Here is a 23,881-nt window from a genome sequence, read left to right as displayed (position 1 = left end):
CTGTCTGTCGTCCTCATTCATCCTCATCACAGGCACACACACACACAAACACTTTATTCAACTTCTGCCAGCGTTGGCAATGAACAGGTGACAAGACAAACGGAGTGGACGGTTGGTCAGACAGTAGACAAGTACAGAATTTCCCTGGGGAGCGAGGTGAGCATAGAGGGACAGGTGTGTGTGTGTGCTTAAAAAAACTAAATATTCTGTTTTTTTTTAGCTGACATGCGCTAGTTGATCTTGACAGTTATAAATAGCTCTCGAAGGTATGTAATGACTAACATGACAATAAGAACTGATGATGCACTACTCAATTTTGAAATTGCACCTTGTGCATTCTACTATTACAACTTTCAAGAGTAAATTTAAAGCCGGACTGAGTTCCTTGGGGGCCAGAAAGAGCAAGAGAGAAATGGTTGTATTTTTTCAGTGGTAAAGGGTCTCTCCTCTTTGACACCCTGCTGACTGGTGAAATCAATCCATTTTTGTCCTCCAGTCTGCTCTGAGTGTTACTGGACAAAGCAACTCTAGATTGATTCCCAATATTCTCATCCAAACCGCAGCTCTTTTCTACTGATTCAGCTCTGTCCCACTAATATGTGTTTATAGTGTTGTTCTGTAGAAATAGCTGCACGAACACATTTGTTTTTATGATACGATTAAATTATATCATTCGCCAGAAGTAAAAGTCTGAATGCATGGATGATGGTATTGCTTCTGTTTAATGTGAGTACTCAGGACTATTTCAGTAAGGTTGGAAACTCTCAGTGGGATTAACCCAATAGGCTCTATGCATTATACCGCCTCCAACGTTCTAATTGACTTCCGATCGGGTTGATGACTTCCGGTGTGAGTTCTGCAATTGTTTTTATAATTAGTTTACTAGCTATCGTCGATGCATTTCTGACTGAAATAGTTCGCAATGACTACGTTTAAATTACAGCCCCGCGAAGGAGGTGCTAATGAACATTGTTCAGTGCCTCTGTGTTCAATTTCTTCCAAATGTAATGGTATTGTGAGCTTCCATCGTTTCCCGGTTGATGTAGAGCTCAGAAAAAGGTGGTTGGTGGCAGTACGTCGTGACAACTTTGCTGTCACCAAACACACAAAGGTATGTAGTACACATTTAGTCAAAGGTGAGTTTGTTGAGGGAAAATTAGGGGGGCGACAATACCTAAAAAGAGGTGTTCCTACTGTCTTCGCGTGGAACTGGCACATTCAAAAGAGATCTGGTGTTTGGGGAAGAAGACTGAAACCTCCTGCTCTGACTGACGGGGATGAAGAACAAGGTGAGCTGCCTATGGACTGTGCCATCTCTGATCCGGTCCAGAGCATGGGCCAAGCCAGTGTAAATGTACATGTGTTTATTTGCTAGCAGCAAAATAATAATTTATTTAATCTACGACATGTATCAATCATTTGTGTGGAGCTTGTATTGGCTTTAATTAGGCAATGAGTAACAGGGGTGGGGGAAAGAAATCAAGTAAACACAGAATAGCCAGAATGCAAGATAGAATACAATGTTAGAGATGTGTAATTGATTAACTGAACTGTTGAACATTTGCTGAAATACATTTTTTTTTTAAAACATCTATTCTACTGTAGATTTCTTCACAAGAACATCAATATTTATTTTTCATAAAACCACTAAACTTGGCACCCATGCAGGGGATCCATTCAGGTGCGAGATAGACACTTCAGCAAGTAATGGTAAAAATAAAAGGGGTCAACCTTCTCTCTTATAGTTTTTGAAACCTGTAGATCTTTATATATCCTTTCAACTAGGACGTCCTCCTGTGCACAGATGACAAAGTCACACCAGCTACAACCTGTGAGAAGGATTTGACCTTGCACCTGCCAGTAGTAAGCATGAGATCTCTTTATCTTCATCTCTCCATTCTGTATCTTCATCTCCATGGTCTGCATACCAGATCCCTCGGACATGTGGTCAGCTGAGGTCTCTCCCCGGACATGGCAAACCTCTCGGAAACGAGAGGATGTTATTCTCATTTTCCTGAACTGATGCCATTCCGGGCTGCTGCTCTGCTCCCTTGTAGCAACCTCGACTTTGTGTGACATCTCGTAGGTTGTCTCTAATGCCTTGAGGTGGAACTGCACCTGATGGCTAAGGACGTAAGCACACTGGGAAGCCTGAAGCCTGTAGCCATCTAATGGAAGTATTGGTGGAGAAGTGGCATCGGCAATCTTCACAATTTCACGGGTCTTTGGCTGTGGAAGCTGATAGGACAGAACACTGCCGGCTTGCACTGGCCCAAAGGCGGACTCAACCAGGGGCACGTCAGCTGACATTTCCAGTGTTGTCACAAGAGGGGCAGTAAGTGGAGAAAAGTTGGCATACGTTTCTGAGACGAGGAGAAGGTCCATGTCAGGCATTTATCCATTGAGTGCTTTGTAGAGAGAACTTCTGCAAAACATTTTAAAACCTTAACATCAGAAACAGCACAAGCCCGAAAGTTCAAATAAAATGAATTAAAATATACAGATTTATAGATTATATATTTACCACCAGTCTTTGTCCCAAACATTTGTCATTATCATCTGGATACAATCACAAGAAAAGGTTTTCTAAACTGTTTCCATTCTAGGAACCTCCAACTTACCTTATTCCATCAGCACAAGAGTTAGTAGGTTTACGGAACTCTATCTCATCAACCAGACCTGGTTTCACACCCTAATTAACAAGGATTTACTGTTACATAGGCTGAATATTTTTCAGGTGCATTTTTTAAATGGATATTGATAGACTCACAAGTGTTCTTGGCTTGTGCCAACACTGTTCTGTGTCTGTGCAGCTGTGAACTGGTGGTGCAGCAGGAATGTTTAGTTGAGAGTAGTGCGCTGTCTGATAAAGAAGGGCCACCAGATGATTGCACAAAGCACTTCCTGCAACACAGGAGCAGTGGCTTTGAACCACTATCACTGGTACGGAGTGCTTTAACACCATCTGTGAAGTGACTGAAGTGAGAAACAAGAAAAAAAGAAAGCATTACATTCCAATCAGTCACTGTAGGAAAAATGAATCAAATCTCAACTCTGCTTCCTGGCAATGCTGTAGGTATGGTGGTATGGAAGGGAATGAAAAGGATGGAATTCACAATCGCAGATGAAGCCCTAATCAAGCTACAAGACACCTCACCAGAAACCTTCCTAGTTGAAGGAGGAGAGCCCCCTGCTTTAAGAAGAGGTCAAAGTAGGAAATATCGATGAGCGCACTAGGCTCAGTGATGCCTGAGACCAGCTTATCATAAGTTGAGACAATATCCTTTTCCGCCTCCCCCCAATACAATCTATACTCAACTTTACTCAAATAACTGTTCTTCTCTATGAAATAACGATAGAAGTAGCCGATGCCAATGGACAGTGAAATTGACAAAGGAATAAATATAGCATGTTTGTCAATAACTGTTCTATGATTGTGCATGTGTGTGGATGTGTGCGTTTGTGTATATGAATGACAGGGTGAGGGATGATGAATATGTGTAGGATGGTGGGAGAGAATGAGTGTGTGGATGCATAGGGTATGTGTTGTCCCAGACCTGCTTTTTTCAACACTCTCTCTCTACCGCACCTGCTATTTTAACCCTGAATGCCCGGCTATGAAAAGCCAAGTGACATTTACTCCTGTTGCACCCTCTACAACCACTGTGATTATTATTTGACCCTGCTGGTCATTTATGAACGTATGAACATCTTGGAGATCAATCTGTCCTTAATGGTCATGTACTGTTATAATCTCGACCCAGCACAGTTCTGATGAATTTATAGTTGAAGTATTTATTTCAAAACCTGTACTCTCATTTATGCTATGGTCATTGATCTCCTGAAGAGGATGCTCCTCTATCCCACCATGCAGCAGGTGATGTCCAAGGAAGGTTTTTCGAAGATGGTGGAAATGGATGTATTGTTTGAAGCTGCTGGCGAGTAGGGTGAAGATGAGAACCCGAAGAGTGATAATGAGTGGGTTACAATGGCCAAAAAGAAAGGAAACGAGAAGTAAAGTTGTGGTGTAAAATAGCAAACTCGTTTTTAGTCGGAGTGAGGGTTTAGGACCAATGTAACCTAGGAGAACCTTTTGAAGTCTCGATTAATGTCATGGAGGTGTTGGGTGAAGTGCCATCAGTGAGGGTCACAAGAAGTGGGCTGCGGAGCGGAGTGGGCCTCAAGAAGATATGAGTGAAATGTTTTGTGTATGGATCTTCAAATCAGAGTGCCTATCAGTATTTGTTAGAGACAATATGTTTGTGGTGTCTGTCTTCCATTTACACACAGGTATTTGTATAGACGCAGCTAGCTAATTAGCACAGGTAGTCCACTCTGTCTTCCATAAACAAGCACTGTAACATGGAAATATGGCCGTTTGAGAACCCTTATCCAATCAAGGTGTGTATCAATTTAACCTTTTGTTTTTTGAAAACTACAGTATTTCTCACTGACATGAAAGATAAGGTCCTTATGCTTCCGAAACCATACCACAAGCGAAGATGCCTTTGTCCAATGACAAGTGTAATGTAATAGAACTGAATCCTGATCAAGGGTGGCGCATAAAATATGTGCAGATGTAATACCTGAGGAAGTAAGTGAAGTGGACAGTGCACGTAGACTGACCCTTCAGGTAGATGAAGTGAAGAAATTAACTTCATACATACTTTTGTTCTTTGATGAAGTCTCTCCCTTCTCATGTAAAGTTAGGCTAAATGAGAACCTGTAAGAACCTTCGTGCAAACCCCTTCAGTGCCATAAATGCAAAAGATTTGGACATATGTCAAGTGTATGTAGACGTGAAGAGTATTGAATGCAAGGGGAGGTTAGATAATGTAATTGTGGTGATGAACACCCGCCGAATATCCAGATTGCCCTGTTAGGATGAAGGAGACAGAAGTGACAAGAGTAAGGGCTGTCAGCGTGTCTCCTACCTGAAGGCTGTGAGAAGAGCTGAAGAAGTAATGGTAGTAGAGCCTACACCAGAAGTAATGGTAGTAGAGCCTACACCAGAAGTAATGGTAGTAGAGCCTACACCAGAAGTAATGGTAGTAGAGCCTACACCAGAAGTAATGGTAGTAGAGCCTACACCAGAAGTAATGGTAGTAGAGCCTACACCAGAAGTAATGGTAGTAGAGCCTACACCAGAAGTAATGGTAGTAGAGCCTACACCAGAAGTAATGGTAGTAGAGCCTACCCCAGAAGTAATGGTAGTAGAGCCTACACCAGAAGTAATGGTAGTAGAGCCTACACCAGTGACTGTTCCCTCGGCAGCTGAGGGATCCTGGTATGTTAAAAATATAGACTATGTAGCATTTGTTGCAATGGCCATAAACGGCACAGCACAAACGGAGAAGAAATCATAGAAAAATGGATTCATAGTGAGTGCAGCAGAACGCATTTTGGGACTCAGTGAGTTTACAGCCGAGGCAGTGCAAGAAATCCTGTCAAAGGATGTTCTGCCCTATGTAGGGATGTGACTTGAATTGGACTGTGACTGAAGGAGTGGGATGGGTTTTTTAATGTCTATTTGTTTTTGTATTTTGGATGATGACGTCCCCCCCATTCCTAAATTTTTTTTTTTTTATATATATATAGTTTCCCACCTGTACAGTAGGTGGTGGCATGCACCTATAATGATTGTTTGCAGACCGCCATAGTACCATAGAAGAAAAAGAAGAAGCAGCTTTTCCTTTCTTTCTGTGTCCCCAGATTTTTTAAATATATTGGTAAACTTACCAGGTTGTTAGCTAGCTAGACAATGAGGTAACATGACTGAACAAAGTGTAAACAAATGCCGAACAGCCCACAACATGGTTTAATAATGTAAAATGGTCCCGGCAATCCGCTATAGGAAGAGGAAGATGTTGAGCCGGTGATCTGGGTCAGGGTCCGGTTTCCCGATAGCGATGGAAATTATTCATTGAATACAAAAATGTACTTCTAGTTATACACTACAAATACACTCCTGATAACTGAGAGTTATCAAAATGCCAAGCCGTTGTTGTGTTGTTTATAGCAGTAGTTTTGTTTGTGTGTGAGGTGCATAGTGTAGGCTACATAACCTGTGTACAGAGCTATGTACATGCATGCATGTGTGTGTGTTTACTTCACTGTTTTGATGGTGTGTATTTGTGGGGAAGAGGTGTGCATCCTGTTGTTGTGGGAGGAGTTCCGAATTGGCTGTGCTGATTGGCCAAACCTGCTGAACCCCGCTTGACTGACAGCCAGCTGATTCAGAGTAAAAGAGAGACACACAAATAAGAATAGAGAAAGAGTGAGAGATTAGATAGAATGCAGCCAAAGGAAAAGTGTATAGAGGTGATGTCACAGTGTACCTGAGAGAGGGGGCGGTGGCATTCCACCAGGACAGGCTACAGAAGGGCGGGTCGTCCCTGTTATCCTCAGGTTGCTGTGGAGACGACTGACCTTGACTCTCCCAGAGTCACAAGGACCCGTGTTGCAAGCAGAGACTGTCCTCGGAACTCTCTGTCACCAACGGACACCAAACAACAAGCCAGGAGAGAACATTTTCACTACAACTCTTTTACTAAGTCGATTAAACTTTAATGACAGATACACACCAGTTTAAGCATCCCTCATTTGCTGTCTAAGTATTGTAGCAGTACAGCCAAAATATGCATTATAATGCAGTAACGTAAGACTTGTCATGAGCACCTATGGTACCCTTGTAATGTCTTACAATAATCTCATAATAATCCTAAATTAGCATAATCTACTTTAAAGTGCACTATAAGGGGAATAATAGGGTGTCATTTGTGAGGCAAGCCAGTGACCCTTACCTGTTACCTGTTGATGTGGTGCCACCTAGTGGGTAAGAGCTGGTAAAGCCAGTGTGTTTGGAGAAGGTAGGTAAACCTGCTGAATATCCCTACTTCTCATTTTCTTCTCCTCACATTTTTATTTTCCTCTCCTCTCCCTTTCATTACCCTCCGCCTCAGAGCCAGCGTGAATCACTATCTGAGAGATACAGGACAAGAAAGCTATATTAACAGTGATTAATAACACATCAATATTCACAACCAATTATATATTTTCAATGTTGTAGCAATCAGCAAGTTTTGTCCTCAGTCTCATAATAGAGTGGCCACATCAGGGTACATCTCCCATTCTAACTCTCATCCTATGTCTAGCAAGCAGAAACTATCATCAGTTTCTTGCCAGGTCTCTCTCAAAAAATAAGTTCTCAACCTCAAGATATTCTTCTGGTATAAATGAAAGGTTAAATCAGTAGAATAATCAGTAGAGGCCCGAACAAAGTGGTGTCTGTGTGTGAAGGAGTCAGAGGGAAGCACTAGGTTGAGCTCAGAGGAGGCCAGCAGAGGGACCAAACTACTGCCACCAGCCTCATCACATGGCGAAGGGATACTATCTTCAGAGAAGAGTTGAATATCACGATATTCATAATTCTCTTGGAATTTGGGAATGTTACAAATATTTTATATCTAGCAAATATTTGCGTATGAATGAACAAGAAAACAAAATGTGTCTTCTGGAAACAAAGTTGCAAACTTTAGAATATGAATTGGACCAGCAAGAAAACAGAGACGAAACAACATGAGAAATTGTCCTTACCCGAAGACGAGGGAAAAGGGGACATTTACAGCTACGTGGTCAAGCTGATATCAGAGGAACTTCACATGGATACAGCACCAAAGGACCTGGAACGATGCCATGGGATTGGCATGAAACAGGAGAATGCTAAATACCCTTGCATGGTCATCTTCAAGCTGTGGAACTATATCACCGGTCAAAAGTTTTTTGTCCATTAAAATAACATCAAATTTATCCGAAATACAGTATAGACGTTGTTAATGTTGTAAATAACTATTGTAGCTGGAAATATCTTATTTTTTATGGAATATCTACATAGGCATACCCTTTATCAGCAATCATCACTCCTGTGTTCTAATGGCATGTTGTGTTAGCTAATCCAAGTTTATAATTTTAAAAGGCTAACTGATCATTAGAAAACCCTTTTGCAATTATGTTAGCACAGCTAAAAACTGTTGTTCTGATTAAAGAAGCAATAAAACGGGGCTTCTTTAGACTAGTTGAGTATCTGGAGCATCAGCATTTGTGGGATCGATTACAGGCTCAAAATGGCTTTGAAACAAAGACTTTCTTCTGAAACTCATCAGTCTATTCTTGTTCTGAGAAATAAAGGCTATTCCATGCGAACAGACGGCCTCACAAGTCCTCAACTGGCAGCTTCATTAAATAGTACCCGCAAAACACCAGTCTCAACGTCAACGGTGAAGAGGCAACCCAGGGACGCTGGCCTTCTAGGCAGAGTTGCAAAGAAAAGGCCATATCTCAGACATCTGAACAACATTCTGAAGGCACAGGGGGGAAAGGAGGTCAAAATCAACAGCCTGTCCATTTGATTCGTCCAGAACCTGTTTGCTAGGTTGAGAAAAAAACGTAAGCATTACATTCCAATCAGACAGTCACTGGAGGGAAAATGAATCAAATCTCAACTCTGCTTCTTGGCAATGCTGTGGGTATGGAAGGGAACGAAAAGGATGGAATTCACAAGCGCCAATTAAGCCCTAATCAAGCTACAAGAAACCTCCCCAGAAACCTTCCCAGTTGAAAGAGGAGAGCTCCCTGCTTTGAGAAGAGGTCAATGTAGGAAATAACAATGAGCGCACTAGGCTACATAAAGTGATGCCTGTGACCAGCTTATCATAAGTTGAGACAATAGCCTTTCCTCCCTCCCCCCAATACAATCTATACTCAACTTTAGTCAAATAACTGTTCTTCTCTTTGAAAAAACAATATAAGTAGCCGATGCCAATGGACAGTGAAAAGACAAGACAAATAAGATTTATAGCGGAGGGTGGACAGCTAAGGGCTGTTCTTATGCACCATTTCATCGATGGCAATTTGAATGCACAGAGATACAATGACGAGATCGTGAGGCCCATTGTCATGCCATTCATCCGCCATCAACTCATGTTTCAGCATGATAATGCATGGCCCTATGTCGCATGGATCTGTATACAATTCCTGGTAGATGAAAATGCCCCAGTTCTTCCATGGCCTGCATACTTTCAGAACTGGCTACATCGTTATAGCAGCTCAATGGGTGTACATTTTGTTGACAATTTCAATACCTTTTATAAACAAAACACCATTTATAAGGAGGATGGGATCAATCCGAATAATTTGGGTTCCTGGCTCCTTTCACAGCCTTATAAGGCTGCGTTGAGACAATGATTTATCACTGACTCAATCCTAGCTCAGTTAATGACCTACCATTGTATCACCTTGAGTTGTCATAATTCTTCTGCAAATGTACATTATACCAGGGGCTTTGGTAGACACAATGTAAGTAACCTAATGTATGTCCCTCTAACTGCCCTGGATGCCTCTGCTGATCCTACAGCTATTGTATGCAGTAATCATGTGCCTATGAACCAGAGTTATACTGTTAGCACTGAGGCGGTGTGCCCTAAATCAAATCAGATTGTATTGGTCACATACACATAGTTAGCAGATGTTTTTGCGAGTGTCGTGAAATGCTTGTGCCTCTAGTTCCGACAGTGCAGCAATATCTAACAAGAAATCTAAAAATTCTACAAGAGCTACATAATACACACAAATCTACGTAATGGAATGGAATAAAAATATATACATATAAATATATGGATGAGCAATGACCGAGCAGCATAGGCATGATGCAATAGAAGGTATAAAATACAGTACATACATATGAGAAATGCAATATATGTAAACATTATTAAAGTGGCTTTCTTAAAGTGACTAGTAATCCATGTATTAGTGGCCAATGATTTCAAGTATGTACAGTTGAAGTCGGAAGTTTACATTCACTTAGGTTGGAGTCTTTAAAACTAGTTTTTCAACCACTCCACCAATTTCTTGTTAACACACTATAGTTTTGGCAAGTTAGTTAGGACATCTACTCTGTGCATGACACAAGTAATTTTTCTAACAATTGTTTACAGACAGATTATTTAACTTATAATTCACTGTATCACATTTCCAGTGGGCCAGAAGTTAAATACACTAAGTTGACTGTGCCTTTAAACAGCTTGGCTAATTGACATCATTTGAGTCAATTGGAGGTGTACCTGTGGGTGTATTTCAAGGCTGACCTTTAAACTCAGTGCCTCTTTGCTTGACATCTTGGGAAAAATCTAAAGAAATCAATCAAGACCTCAGAAAAAAATTGTAGACCTCCACAAGTCTGGTTCATCCTTGGGAGCAATTTCCAAATGCCTGAAGGCACCACATTCATCTGTACAAACAATAGTACGCAAGTATAAACACCATGGGACCACGCAGCCGTCATACCGCTCAGGAAGGAGACGCATTCTGTCTCCTAGAGATGAACGTACTTTGGTGCGAAAAGTGCAAATCAATCCCAGAACAACTGCAAAGGACCTTGTGAAGATTCTGGAGGAAACAGGTACAAAAGTATCTATAGCCATAGTAAAACGAGTCCTATATTGACATAACCTGAAAGGCCGCTCAGCAAGGAAGAAGCCACTGCTCCAAAACCGCCATAAAAAAGCCAGACTACGGTTTGCAACTGCACATGGGGACAAAGATCATACTTTTTGGAGAAATGTCTTCTGGTATGATGATACAAAAATAGAACTGTTTGGCCATAATGACCATCGTTGTGTTTGGAGGAAAAAGGGGGAGGCTTGCAAGCCGAAAAACACCATCCCAACCGTGAAGCATATGGGTGGCAGCATCATGTTGTGGGGGTGCTTTGCTGCAGGATGGACTGGTGCACTTCATAAAATAGATGTCATCATGAGGTAGGAAAAGTATGTGGATATATTGAAGCAACATCAAGACATCAGTCAGGAAGTTAAAGCTTGGTCGCAAATGTGTCTCCCAAATGGACAATGGCCCCAAGCATACAGTGGGGAGAACAACTATTTGATTCACTGCCGATTTAGCAGTTTTTCCTACTTACAAAGCATGTAGAGGTCTGTAATTTTTTATCGTAGGTTTTGTTAGAACAATTACTTGTGTCATGCACAAAGTAGATGTCCTAACCGACTTGCTAAAACTATAGTTTGTTCACAAGAAATGTGTGGAGTGGTTGAAAAACTAGTTTTAATGTAAACTTCCGACTTCAACTGTAAGTATAAAAAGTTAATGTAATTGCTAAAATATACTTAAGTATCAAAAGTAAAGGTATTAATCATTTAAAATTCTTTATATTAAGCAAACCAGATGCCACCACTTTATTTTATTTAGGGATAGCCAGGGGCACTCTCCAACACTCAGACATTATTTAAAAACAAAGCATGTGTTTTTAGTGAGGCAGTAGGGATGAAAAGAGATCTTCTCTTGATACTAGCATGAATTTGAAAATGTTCTTTTCCTGCTAAGCATTCAAAATGTAACGAGTACTTTTGGGTGACAGGGAAAATAAAAAGTACATTATTTTCTTTAAGAACGTAGTAAAGTAAAAGTTGTCAAAATATAAATAGTAAAGTAAAAAGTGAAGTACAGATACCAAAAAAAGCTACTTAAGTAGTACTTTAAAGTATTTTTCATTAAATACTGTACACCACTGAGATTAGGGTCTAATTAATTTGTTTCAATTGATTGATTTCCTTATATGAACTGTAGCTCAGTAAAATCTTTGAAATTGTTGCATGTTGTGTTTCTATTTTTGTTCAGTATATTATCTTAGCAGGACAACTAAATCATACATTTGATAATATTGATAGACACAGCAATAAAAAAGGCTACTCCTTTTTCTCTCAAAGTAAGAAAAGCTATTCAAGAAAGCAGATCTAATTCAAAGGAGCAATATTCCCATACATTTTACTGGTAGAATAAACCTATTCAGAATGGTATGGCTCCCCACGTTTTTAGGTTTACTCTTGGTAATACCAATTACCCGACTGAAGACATTCTTTAAAAAAGAATACACGGTCATAACAAATGTTCTATGGGCAAATACAACTCATAAAATAAAAATGAAAGTTTTACATCTTCTAAAGACAGAGGGTGGTTTTAACCATCCAGACTTGGAATTGTATCAATTCATATAGTTAAATGCACTAAAGAGGAACAACGGGTACATGTTGAAGACATGCATGCTCATCCCCAGAATATTTTTAAGATTGTTTAAAAATTAAAAATAAACATCAGTTATATCAGTTTGCCAGAAAGAGTTAGGCCATGTAAAGGGTTAAGTCTACCAGGAAGTGCAGCAAAATCTCATAACAGTAAAAATTGGGGAGGAGCATGTTAAAGTCATGCTGAAGTGAAACTTAACTGGAGAGACGGAGTGTGTATTGTATATGTTAGGACAGTCTCGCATACACTTCAGAAATATTTTTAAAACAACTACATGCTATAGGCCTTGTTTGATACAGTACTACAGACAGAAACAGCAGAGAAAGCAGCCACAGTTATACACAGGTGAGTAAGGTCGATTAATTCACCTAGCCCTTGATCATGACTCTCAGTTCCATTAAATTACACATAAGAGTCATTGGACGAAGGCATTTTCTGTAAGGGGGTAGTGTTTTGATAAGAGCCACAACGTTCGTTCTGAACATTAACGCGCATCGCTTTTTAAGGACATTTTCTTTAATATTGGCGAGAAACAATTTTCAGAAAACAAAAGATTAAATTGATACACACCTTGATAGGGTTAGGATTCTCACACGGGCATATTTCCATGTTACTGTGCTTGTTAACAGAAAACAGAGTGGACTACCTGTGCTAATTAGCTATCTGCGTCTCTGAACACCTGTGTGTAAACGGGCAGACACCACAAACTTGTCACAAAATAATACTGTTGGCAGCAACTGTGCTAAAACATTGTACAGTAACTGTGTATTTTAATGTAATATGAAATTATTTTTATGTAATATGAAATTATTTTGATGTGATATGAAAGTAGAGGGATTATGTTTCAAGAACCATACTTCAATATATTTACTTTTAGATGGAGTATTTAGCTGTTTTGGCTCCCAGAGCCAATTCGCCTTTAAACAGAACATGTAAGGTCCATTAGTCCAATATTGGGTTAACATTGACCTGGACAAATGAAGGTCTGATTACCTACAGTGTTTGTCTTCACCTGTGTTCTATTTATTTAAGGACTATTAGTTGTGTAATATGGTCAAATATGTATTAGAATTGGCTAGTAAGTATATCATAGTGCCACCTTGAGAATTCTAGAGTTGAAATGATTATACACTGGACAAAAATACAGTACCAGTCAGACGTTTGGACACGCCTACTCATTCCAGGGTTTTTCTTTATTTTTACTATTTTCTACATAGTATAATAATAGTGAAGACATCAAAACAATGAAATAACACATGGAATCATGTAGTAACCAAGAAAGAGTTAAATAAATCAAAATATATTTTATATTTGTGATTCTTCAAAGCTGTAATCAAGGCAAAGGGAGGCTACTTTGAAGAATATCAAATATACAATTTATTTTGATTTGTTTAACACATACGCACAAAAACCATATTTCGCCCCCAAAGAATGTGCACAGATTTGTTTACATCCCTGTTAGTGAGCATTTCTCCTTTGCCAAGATAATCCATCCACCTGACAGGTGTGGTATATCAAGAAGCTGATTAAACAGCATGATGATTGCACAGGTGCACCTTGTGCTAGGGACAATAAAAGGCCACTCTAATGTGCAGTCTCAAGGTCAACAGTGAAGAGGCGACTCCGGGATGCTGGCCTTCTAGGCAGAGTTGCAACAAAAAAGCCATATCTCAGACTGGCCAATAAAAAGAAAAGATAAAGATGGGAAAAAGAACACAGAGGAACTCTGTCTAGAAGGCCAGCATCCCGGAGTCGTCTCTTCACTGTTGATGTTGAGACTGGACAGAGGAACTCTGCCTAGAAGGCCAGCATCCCGGAGTCGCCTCTTCACTGTTGATGTTGAGACTGGACAGAGGAACTCTCCCTAGAAGGCCAGCATCCCGGAGTCGCCTCTTCACCGTTGACATTGAGACTGGAGTTTTGCTGGTACTATTTAATGAAGCTGCCAGTTGAGGACTTGTGAGGTGTCTGTTTCTCAAACTCGACACTAATGTACTTGTCCTCGTGCTCAGTTGTGCACTGGGGCCTCCCACTCCTCTTTCTATTCTGGTTAGAGCCAGTTTGCGCTGTTCTGTGAAGGGAGTAGTACACAGCGATGTACAAGATCTTCAGTTTCTTGGCAATTTCTCGCATGGAATAGTCTTCATTTCTCAGAACAGGAATTGACTGTCAAGTTTCAGAAGAAAGGTCTTTGTTTCTGGCCATTGTGAGCCTGTAATCGAACCCACAAATGCTGATGCTCCAGATACTCAACTAGTCTAAAGAAGGCCAGTTTAATTGCTTCTTTAATCAGAACAACAGTTTTCAAAAGGGTTTTCTGATGATCATTTAGCCTTTTAAAATTTTAAACTTGGATTAGCTAACACAACATGCCCATTGGAACACAGGAGTGATGATTGCTGATAATGGGCCTCTGTACGCCTATTTAGATATTCCATGAAAAATCAGCCGTTTCCAGCTACAATAGTCATTTACAGCAATAAAAATGTCTACACTGTATTTCTGATCAATTTGATGTTATTTTAATGGACAAAAAAACGTTATTTTCTTTCAAAAACAAAAATTTCTAAGTGACCCCAAAATTTTGAATGGTAGTATATATGTAAAGACAAGATTCAATCAAGAATAGTCTGATGGGTGACAATATTAGCCCATCACTTGTGAATTGCATAATATCACTTGTGAATGATGCCCAGCATAAGGCAAGACTTTTTTTCAAATCATAGTTGCACACCTCATGTAGGCCTATATGTTTTGATATGGTTTGTATTAGAGGTCGACCGATTATGATTTTTCAGCTCCGATACAGATTATTGGAGGACCAAAAAAGCCGATACCGATTAATCGGCCGATTTTTATTTATTTATTTGTAATAATGACAATTACAACAATACTGGATGAACACTTATTTTAACTTAATATAATACATCAATAAAATCAATTTAGCCTCAAGTAAATAATGAAACATGTTCAATTTGGTTTAAATAATGCAAAAACAAAGTGTTGGAGAAGAAGTTTTAGGTTGTAGTTATTATAGGAATTATAGGACTATTTCCCTCTATACCATTTGTATTTCATTAACCTTTGACTATTGGATGTTCTTATAGGCACTTTAGTATTGCCAGTGTAACAGTATAGCTTCCGTCCTTCTCCTCGCTCCTCCCTGGGCTCAAACCAGCAACACAACGACAACAGCCACCATCGAAGCAGCGTTACCCATGCAGAGCAAGGGGAACAACTACTAGAAGGCTCAGAGTGAGTGACGTTTGAAATGCCATTAGCACGTGCTAACTAGCTAGCCATTTCACTTCGGTTACACCAGCCTCATCTCGGGAGTTGATAGGCTTGAAGTCATAAACAGCGTAGTGCTTGACGCACAATGAAGAGCTGCTGGCAAAACGCACGAAAGTGCTGTTTGAATGAATGTTTACGCGCCTGCTTCTGCCTACCACCGCTCAGTCAGATACTTAGAAACTTGTATGCTCAGTCAGATTATATGCAACGCAGGACACGCTAGATAATATCTAGTAATATCATCAACCATGTGTAGTTAACTAGTGATTATGATTGATTGTTTTTTATAAGATAAGTTTAATGCTAGCTAGCAACTTACCTTGGCTTACTGCATTCGCGTAACAGGCAGTCTCCTTGTGGAATGCAACGAGAGAGAGGCAGGTCGTTATTGTGTTGGACTAGTTAACTGTAAGGTTGCAAGATTGGATCCCCCGAGCTGACAAGGTGAAAATCTGTGGTTGTGCCCCTGAACAAGGCAGTTAACCCACCGTTCCTAGGCCGTCATTGAAAATAAGAATGTGTTCTTAACGGACTTGCCTAGTTAAATAAAGGTATAATTAAAAAATATTACTTTTTTAATCGGCGCCCAAAAATACCGATTTCCGATTGTTATGAAAACTTGAAATCGGCCCTAATTAATCGGCCATTCCGATTAATCGGTCGATCTCTAGTTTGTATCACAACTAAAGTGTCCCAATAACTTCTTCACATTAAGAACATTACTCCGTTTTACAAGGGTTGTAGAGCCTAACTGGCATATAAAAACAGCGCGTGAGTTTCAAATTTGGGGAAGAAATTACATCATAAAAATGCACATTTATAATAAAAGCCTTACATGCAATCGCCTTTGCGGTCACTTTGGATAATGGCGTTTTCTTATAGGCAACTGCCATGTGCGCATTGCTGTGCTGATAATGTGAATAAATAGCCTAATCGTTTATCAACATTTTAAGCTAAATGTCTTGATCCGTTGCATCAGCCACATCGAGTAAAACTTTTTTATGCTAGTGGTTGTATTAATTTGGCATCTATCGCATCCCACAACTGTACCAGACCATGTTTTCTCTCACAGAATGGAATATGTCAACTTTTGTATTACGGGGTATAGTAGATGGACATAGGCTAGTGCTTTTGCTGTTTGTTAGGCCTACTCATCTTGTTGGCTGACAAAAAGTAAATGTGGACAGTTCTTCCAATACCTTCAATATGCACCTCGGAATTGGATAAGGACTCGCGCAGTTGCATACCAGATGTGTCTGTCTTCACTTGTAGCCTGTGAGAAAGACCCAATTATGTGATGGAGAACCGTGTGAGTGAGAGGTGCTTCACAGCGTGCAGCACTCAGGGAGAATGGCACAACGGCCACTGTCCGCTAAAGGCATGGATTTTTTTAGAGTGCAATACAGCCACACTAAGGTGATTCATGCAGCCTTACAATGTATTAAAAATCTAAACATACAGTCCAATGTTTGTAGAATAACTAAAGTTACATTAATAACTCTAAATTAAGCATATAGGAATACCTATTTCTTTGTTAATCGCTCAACACAGAATAGCCGCACACTCCCTCAAAAAAAAATCCTTTCTATTTGATTCAGCTTTGTTCAATTGTATTCTTCATACTATGAAATAATATAAAATAATGCCAATGAATTCTAAGAAAATCTTGTCTGCTAAATGAACTAGTGTAGCTCACAGCCATTTGACATAGCCAGATCAGGATCTAACATAAGGACAACTCAGAGTATGCTATTCTGTTCTTCTGAAATAGACTACATTTTCTTCATATCATGCTTCTTTAGACCTGACTAAAATAAATACATTATTTTTGTGAAGGTGTAGGCTATATTACCTGGATTTATTTGACTTTTTAAAATGTAGATGTTCTAAAGTTCTGCGTCAGTGGCTTGTAGGCTGTGTGTGGAAGCCAGGAGACGTTAAATGTGTTTGTTAATTAACGGTATATTACTGTGAGACACAGTTATTAGCTTGACAATCACCGGCTGATGACATTTCGTGACCGCCACAGCCCTACACGTTGCGTTTTATATTTTTGTTCAGTATAGTAGTTACATTGTATTAGTAAGTGCCTTTCAGGTCACTCAAATACACTTTACATAAGCTCATGATTGTATGACCAACAAAGTATCAAGAGCTGACTCATTCCATTAAATGCTTTATCGTTTCACCTTTTCTCTCTGTCTAGATATGGCGTCCTCCAGCAGTTTCCTGTTGGAAGAGCAGTTTCTGTGTTCTATATGTCTGGATGTGTTCACTGAGCCTGTCACCATTCCATGTGGACACAACTTCTGTAAGGCCTGTATCAGAAAGTACTGGGAAAGAAATGACCTATGCCAGTGTCCAATGTGTAAAAACGTGTTTGATAAAAAAACAGATCTTTTTGTCAATAATTTAATTTCTGAGATGGCTGCTCAGTTCAGGAAGTCAGTTCAAGTGAACACTACCAGCAGCCCAGACCAACGCCCTCCTGCGCCTGGAGAAGTGGCCTGTGACGCCTGCACTGGCACGAAGTTCAAGGCTCTGAAGTCCTGCCTGGAGTGTATGACCTCTTATTGTGAAACTCATCTGCAGCCGCATCAGATAGCCCCAGCCCTGAAGAGACACAAGCTAATTGCCCCTGTGGAGAACCTAGAAGACAGGATGTGTAATGAGCACAACAAACCCCTGGAGCTGTTCTGTAGGAGTGACCAGACGTGTGTTTGTCTCTTGTGCATGAAAACAGAACACAAGACTCACTACACTGTCCCTCTAGAGAAAGAGTATGGACAGAGAAAAGTTCAGCTGGGGAAGATGGAGGCAGAAGTGCAGCAGATGATCCAGGAGCGACTTCAGAAGGTTCAGGATATAAAACACTTAGTAGAGATCAGCAAGAGAGACGCAGAGGGAGAGATAGAAGACAGCGCACAGGTCTTCATTGCTCTGGTGCGCTCCATTGAGAAAAGCCAGGCTGAGTTCATTGAGGTAGTTGAGGAGAAGGAGAAAGCAGCAGAGAGGAAGGCTGACGGGCTCATTAAAGAGCTGCAGCAGGAAATCGCTGAGCTACAGAAGAGAAGCACTGAGCTGGAGCAGCTCTTACACACTGAGGACCAGCTCCACCTCCTCCAGAGCTCTCCATCCCTCAGCACCCTACCTCCCACCAAGGACTGGTCTGAGATCAGTATTCACACCAGTCTGGGTGTGGGGAACCTGAGAGGAGCTATGTCTAAGCTGGAGGAGACACTCTGGAGTGATGTGAAGAAGTTGATGTATGATACTGAAATTAAGAGAATTCAGCAATATGCAGTGGATGTGACTCTGGACCCTGATACAGCACATCCCGGTCTCAGCCTGTCTGAGGATAGGAAACAAGTGAGACATGTAGACAGGAGACAGAATCTCCCTGACTTACCTCACCTCGCTCATCAACTCATCCCTGACCGCTGGCTACGTCCCTCCCGTCTTCAAGAGAGCGAGAGTTGCACCCCTTCTGAAAAAACCTACACTCGATCCCTCCGATGTCAACAACTACAGACCAGTATCCCTTCTTTCTTTTCTCTCCAAAACTCTTGAACGTGCCGTCCTTGGCCAGCTCTCCCGCTATCTCTCTCAGAATGACCTTCTTGATCCAAATCAGTCAGGTTTCAAGACTAGTCATTCAACTGAGACTGCTCTTCTCTGTATCACGGAGGCGCTCCGCACTGCTAAAGCTAACTCTCTCTCCTCTGCTCTCATCCTTCTAGACCTATCGGCTGCCTTCGATACTGTGAACCATCAGATCCTCCTCTCCACCCTCTCCGAGTTGGGCATCTCCGGCGCGGCCCACGCTTGGATTGCGTCCTACCTGACAGGTCGCTCCTACCAGGTGGCGTGGCGAGAATCCGTCTCCTCACCACGTGCTCTCACCACTGGTGTCCCCCAGGGCTCTGTTCTAGGCCCTCTCCTATTCTCGCTATACACCAAGTCACTTGGCTCTGTCATAACCTCACATGGTCTCTCCTATCATTGCTATGCAGACGACACACAATTAATCTTCTCCTTTCCCCCTTCTGACGACCAGGTGGCGAATCGCATCTCTGCATGTCTGGCAGACATATCAGTGTGGATGACGGATCATCACCTCAAGCTGAACCTCGGCAAGACGGAGCTGCTCTTCCTCCCGGGGAAGGACTGCCCGTTCCATGATCTCGCCATCACGGTTGACAACTCCATTGTGTCCTCGTCCCAGAGCGCTAAGAACCTTGGCGTGATCCTGGACAACACCCTGTCGTTCTCAAATAACATCAAGGCGGTGGCCCGTTCCTGTAGGTTCATGCTCTACAACATCCGCAGAGTACGACCCTGCCTCACACAGGAAGCGGCGCAGGTCCTAATCCAGGCACTTGTCATCTCCCGTCTGGATTACTGCAACTCGCTGTTGGCTGGGCTCCCTGCCTGTGCCATTAAACCCCTACAACTCATCCAGAACGCCGCAGCCCGTCTGGTGTTCAACCTTCCCAAGTTCTCTCACGTCACCCCGCTCCTCCGCTCTCTCCACTGGCTTCCAGTTGAAGCTCGCATCCGCTACAAGACCATGGTGCTTGCCTACGGAGCTGTGAGGGGAACGGCACCTCAGTACCTCCAGGCTCTGATCAGGCCCTACACCCAAACAAGGGCACTGCGTTCATCCACCTCTGGCCTGCTCGCCTCCCTACCACTGAGGAAGTACAGTTCCCGCTCAGCCCAGTCAAAACTGTTCGCTGCTCTGGCCCCCCAATGGTGGAACAAACTCCCTCACGACGCCAGGACAGCGGAGTCAATCACCACCTTCCGGAGACACCTGAAACCCCACCTCTTTAAGGAATACCTAGGATAGGATAAAGTAATCCTTCTCCCCCTCCCCCCTTAAAAGACCTAGATGCACTATTGTAAAGTGGCTGTTCCACTGGATGTCATAAGGTGAAAGCACCAATTTGTAAGTCGCTCTGGATAAGAGCGTCTGCTAAATGACTTAAATGTAAATGTAAATGTAACCCAAATAGATTTTCCTTATGTACCGGTATCCTTGGAAAGAAGGGCTTCTCCTCAGGGAGATTCTACTATGAGGTGCAGGTCAAGGGGAAGACTGATTGGGATTTAGGAGTGACCAGAGAGTCCAGCAACAGGAAGGATTGCATTACACTGAGCCCTCAGAATGGATACTGGAGTGTGTGGCTGAGGAATAGGTATCAGTACCAGGCCAATACCTCTTCTCCTGTCTGCCTCTCCCTGAGAGAGACGCTTCAGAAGGTGGGGGTATTTGTGGATTATGAGGAGGGTCAAGTCTCCTTTTATGATGTAGAGGCCAAGTCTCATATCTACTCTTTCACTGGTTGCACCTTCACTGAGAAGCTCTATCCATACTTCCGCCCTTACAAAAATAATGATGGTAAAAACTCTGCCCCTCTGATCATCTCTCTTGTCAGGCTCTGACTTTTAAAGCCTCACTGCTGAGTGAGCTATAAACATTTGTGTTTGTAAACGTTTGGATTTGGATGCTGTTATCACAGAATTCAAATAACTAAGTGGCAGTTACATTTGCAGAAACCGTACTGTATAAAGAATGTCAGTACATAGATATTTTGTATAACATGTACATATATACTGCAAGTGTCTAGGGATAGGCTGTGTGTACTGTGACCTGCTGTTTAGAATGTATGTGTTTGAATTTGTTGGGCAAATGTTATGTATTAATTATAATCTGTCTGAAGTGTGTATATTACGCTCATGCAGCATACACCCTTTGTGAATAGTGGATATTAAAGCCAATAGTCTACCACTGAATATGTCTCTATTAGTGACAGCATCACAATAAGACTATATAAGACTAAATAAGTGTATGTACACAATACAGAGGTGAGTATATGAGCCTAGAAAAAATATTACACCATGAGAACAGGGACAGAGGTACTCAGGGGTACTCAAACTATTTGAGAAGGTCCGGTCACACAAATTTCCTAGGTGACAAAGGTCCAGATGGATATTGTCATTTATCGGTGTAGTAACAAACCCCCACCATGCGACCCCAAACTGTTCAAACCCCTCTTGTTGGCAGAGAGAGACATTTGCAATTTCCTGAAATTCTACACAGTATGCCATGGCGTGAAGGGAACATTTTAGCAGTTTTTAAAGAAAATTTCTTGAAATTCTACACATTTTCTATTTGCAGGGGTGGACTTGCCTTCTGGAATTTTGGGAAATGTTAGATGGGTTAGTCCATTTTTAGCCTAGTGGGTCTGTCTAGCTTGGGTTTTTGGTATAATGATGGTCTAGCCAATAATAGGGTCCTCAAGTGAAGAAATGGGCCAGTGTTAGAAATGCCAGGTCAGATTTATTGTCCCAGTCCGTCCCTGCTTATGTGTGTTCATATGATACCAGTAATCAAATCCCAGTCAAATTTAGTCGGGACCCGCGGCCCGTATTGAGCCCGTTTTGGATCTGGCCCGCGGTACGCATATTGAGTAAGGTTGTTGTAGAGTGACATGTTTTCCTAGTAACAGTAGTGGTGTACATGAATACACAACCACTAGGCTACACTGCTGCGCTGTCCTCTCTCTGCCCCCAATCACTTTCTCACCTTATTTATCTCTCTCCCTCTCTCTCTTTCCAAAAGCACTGCAGGTACTTGCACGTTCCTCTCTTGGTTTTGAACCACTAATTGACAAAAGAATAAAAGGTGTTTTATATTTACGAGGCTTGCTGATGCACCTGTCTACAACGCATCCTTTTTTGTCCCTCTCTTCCTCTTTTCTCTGGACCTGTAAGCTATCCAGCAAAGACGTCTCACACACGGATGATTGCCATGTTCTGGGGATTCACTCACACGGTTAACGCGTTCGGTTAACGCGTTCGTGTCACACACACACACACTTCAAGGCAGAAACTCTTACCGTACACACGATGTAAAAACCTCAGCCAGCTATAGACAGATCTGTTCTGCCTTGTTGTGGTTCTCCCTTTCCACCCTCTGCCTCCACCGTGCCCTGCCATCCGGCCCACACACTCCTCTCTAGCCTGTAGTGGTGCTCAGCCAGCCTGCCACCCTTGGCCTGGGACAAGAGGACACACACAGACCAGGACACAGAGACACAGCCTAGATTCAGGACCAAAACAGTTGTATAGTCAAAGTTGAATAGTTCTACATTATAAACTGGTTAGTTTGAGCCCTGAATGCTGATTGGCTGACAGTCGTGGTATATCAGACCATATACCACGGTTATGACTAAACATTCATTTTTACTGCTCTATTTACATTGGTAACCAGTTTATAGTAGCAATAAGGCACCTCTGGGTTTGTGGTATATTGCCAATATACCACGTCTAAGAGCTGTATTCAGGCGCTCTGCGTTGATTCATGTCTAAAAAACAGCCCGTAGCTGTGGCCATATACTACACCCCTTCTGGCCTTATTGCTTAAAAATATATATTTTATAAGATAACATTTAATTGTCTCCTTAAAAAAGAAAGTCAGTTGACTTTACAAGGGGAAAGAAGAAATTGTATTATTCTGATGAATTCATGGAAACAACAAATACTGGGCTGGGTAACTTATCACAGATATCACATCTCTAGCCTGTAAAACGGCTTGTACATGAAGCGTGGCCATTCCTCCTCTAGTAGCTATACTTATCCATATTTAGAGCTATCTGCAGAGTTGTATGATTAGCATAAACCATAACCCAGTAGATGACTATTAGGCTTAATGGAGGAGCTGACAGACAGAGAAAGAGCTGCTCAGGACAGCGGAGTCAATCACCACCTTCCGGAGACACCGGAATCCTTCTCACCCCCCCCCCTTAAAAGATTTAGATGCACTATTGTAAAGTGGCTGCTCCACTGGATGTCATAAGGTGAATGCACCAATTTGTAAGTCGCTCTGGATAAGAGCGTCTGCTAAATGACTTAAATGTAAATGTAAATGTAGTGATGCCTTAGGAGGTGCTGCGTTAATGTAAGAGAGAGACTGCGGTGTCTGATATAACACTTGATGGGGACATGTGACCTGCGGTAAGGGAAGCGAAACCAGTGTGTATGATGTGACTACAGAGTGGATGTAAGAGAGACTGCAGTGGTTGATGATATATGGCAACTCATATAGGGGAAGAGATACACTACATGACCAAAAGAATGAGGACACCTGCTTGTCAAACATCTCATTCCAAAATCATGTACATTAATATGAAGTTGGTCCCCCCTTTGCTGCTATAACGGCCTGATCTCTTCTGGGAAGGCTTTCCACTAGATTGCTGCGGGGACTTGCTTCCATTCAGCCACAAGAGCATTAGTGAGGTCGGACACAGATGTTGGGCGATTAGGCCTGGCTCGGGGTACCAATTCATCCCAAAGGTGTTTGATAGGATTGAGGTCCGGGTTATCTGCAGGCTAGTCAAGTTCTTCCACACCGATCTCGAAACAAACTATTTCTGTATGGAACTCACTTTGTGCACGGAGGCATTGTCATGCTGACTTGTTGGAA

General features: G+C 41.7%; 1 protein-coding gene and 2 long non-coding RNA genes across 3 annotated transcripts; 1 reads left to right on the top strand and 2 right to left on the bottom strand.

The window, feature by feature from the left end:
• Window positions 1-1,336: 1,336 nt before the first annotated feature.
• LOC115128874 (uncharacterized) lies at window positions 1,337-4,969 on the bottom strand. The gene is made up of 3 exons (XR_003863561.2): window positions 2,771-4,969; window positions 2,622-2,692; window positions 1,337-2,425 (listed from the first exon to the last, which is right to left on the bottom strand). It is a non-coding gene; the product is annotated as an uncharacterized LOC115128874 (long non-coding RNA).
• A 1,117-nt stretch (window positions 4,970-6,086) lies between these two features.
• On the bottom strand, window positions 6,087-12,791 carry LOC115121142 (uncharacterized). The gene is made up of 5 exons (XR_003862280.1): window positions 12,667-12,791; window positions 7,597-7,682; window positions 6,804-6,981; window positions 6,339-6,489; window positions 6,087-6,231 (listed from the first exon to the last, which is right to left on the bottom strand). It is a non-coding gene; the product is annotated as an uncharacterized LOC115121142 (long non-coding RNA).
• Window positions 12,290-21,189, top strand: LOC115121132 (zinc finger protein RFP-like). The gene is made up of 3 exons (XM_065017413.1): window positions 12,290-12,441; window positions 17,597-18,794; window positions 20,397-21,189. The coding sequence occupies exons 1-3, from the start codon at window positions 12,321-12,323 to the stop codon at window positions 20,836-20,838; spliced, it is 1,761 nt and encodes a 586-aa protein (XP_064873485.1). The 5' UTR covers window positions 12,290-12,320; the 3' UTR covers window positions 20,839-21,189.
• Window positions 21,190-23,881: the final 2,692 nt, after the last annotated feature.

This window comes from Oncorhynchus nerka, linkage group LG4, assembly GCF_034236695.1.
Source record: "Oncorhynchus nerka isolate Pitt River linkage group LG4, Oner_Uvic_2.0, whole genome shotgun sequence".
In the NCBI taxonomy this organism is placed as follows: domain Eukaryota; kingdom Metazoa; phylum Chordata; class Actinopteri; order Salmoniformes; family Salmonidae; genus Oncorhynchus; species Oncorhynchus nerka.
The sequence above is the reverse complement of the archived record's forward strand: the minus strand, read 5'-3'. Positions and strand labels throughout refer to the sequence as shown.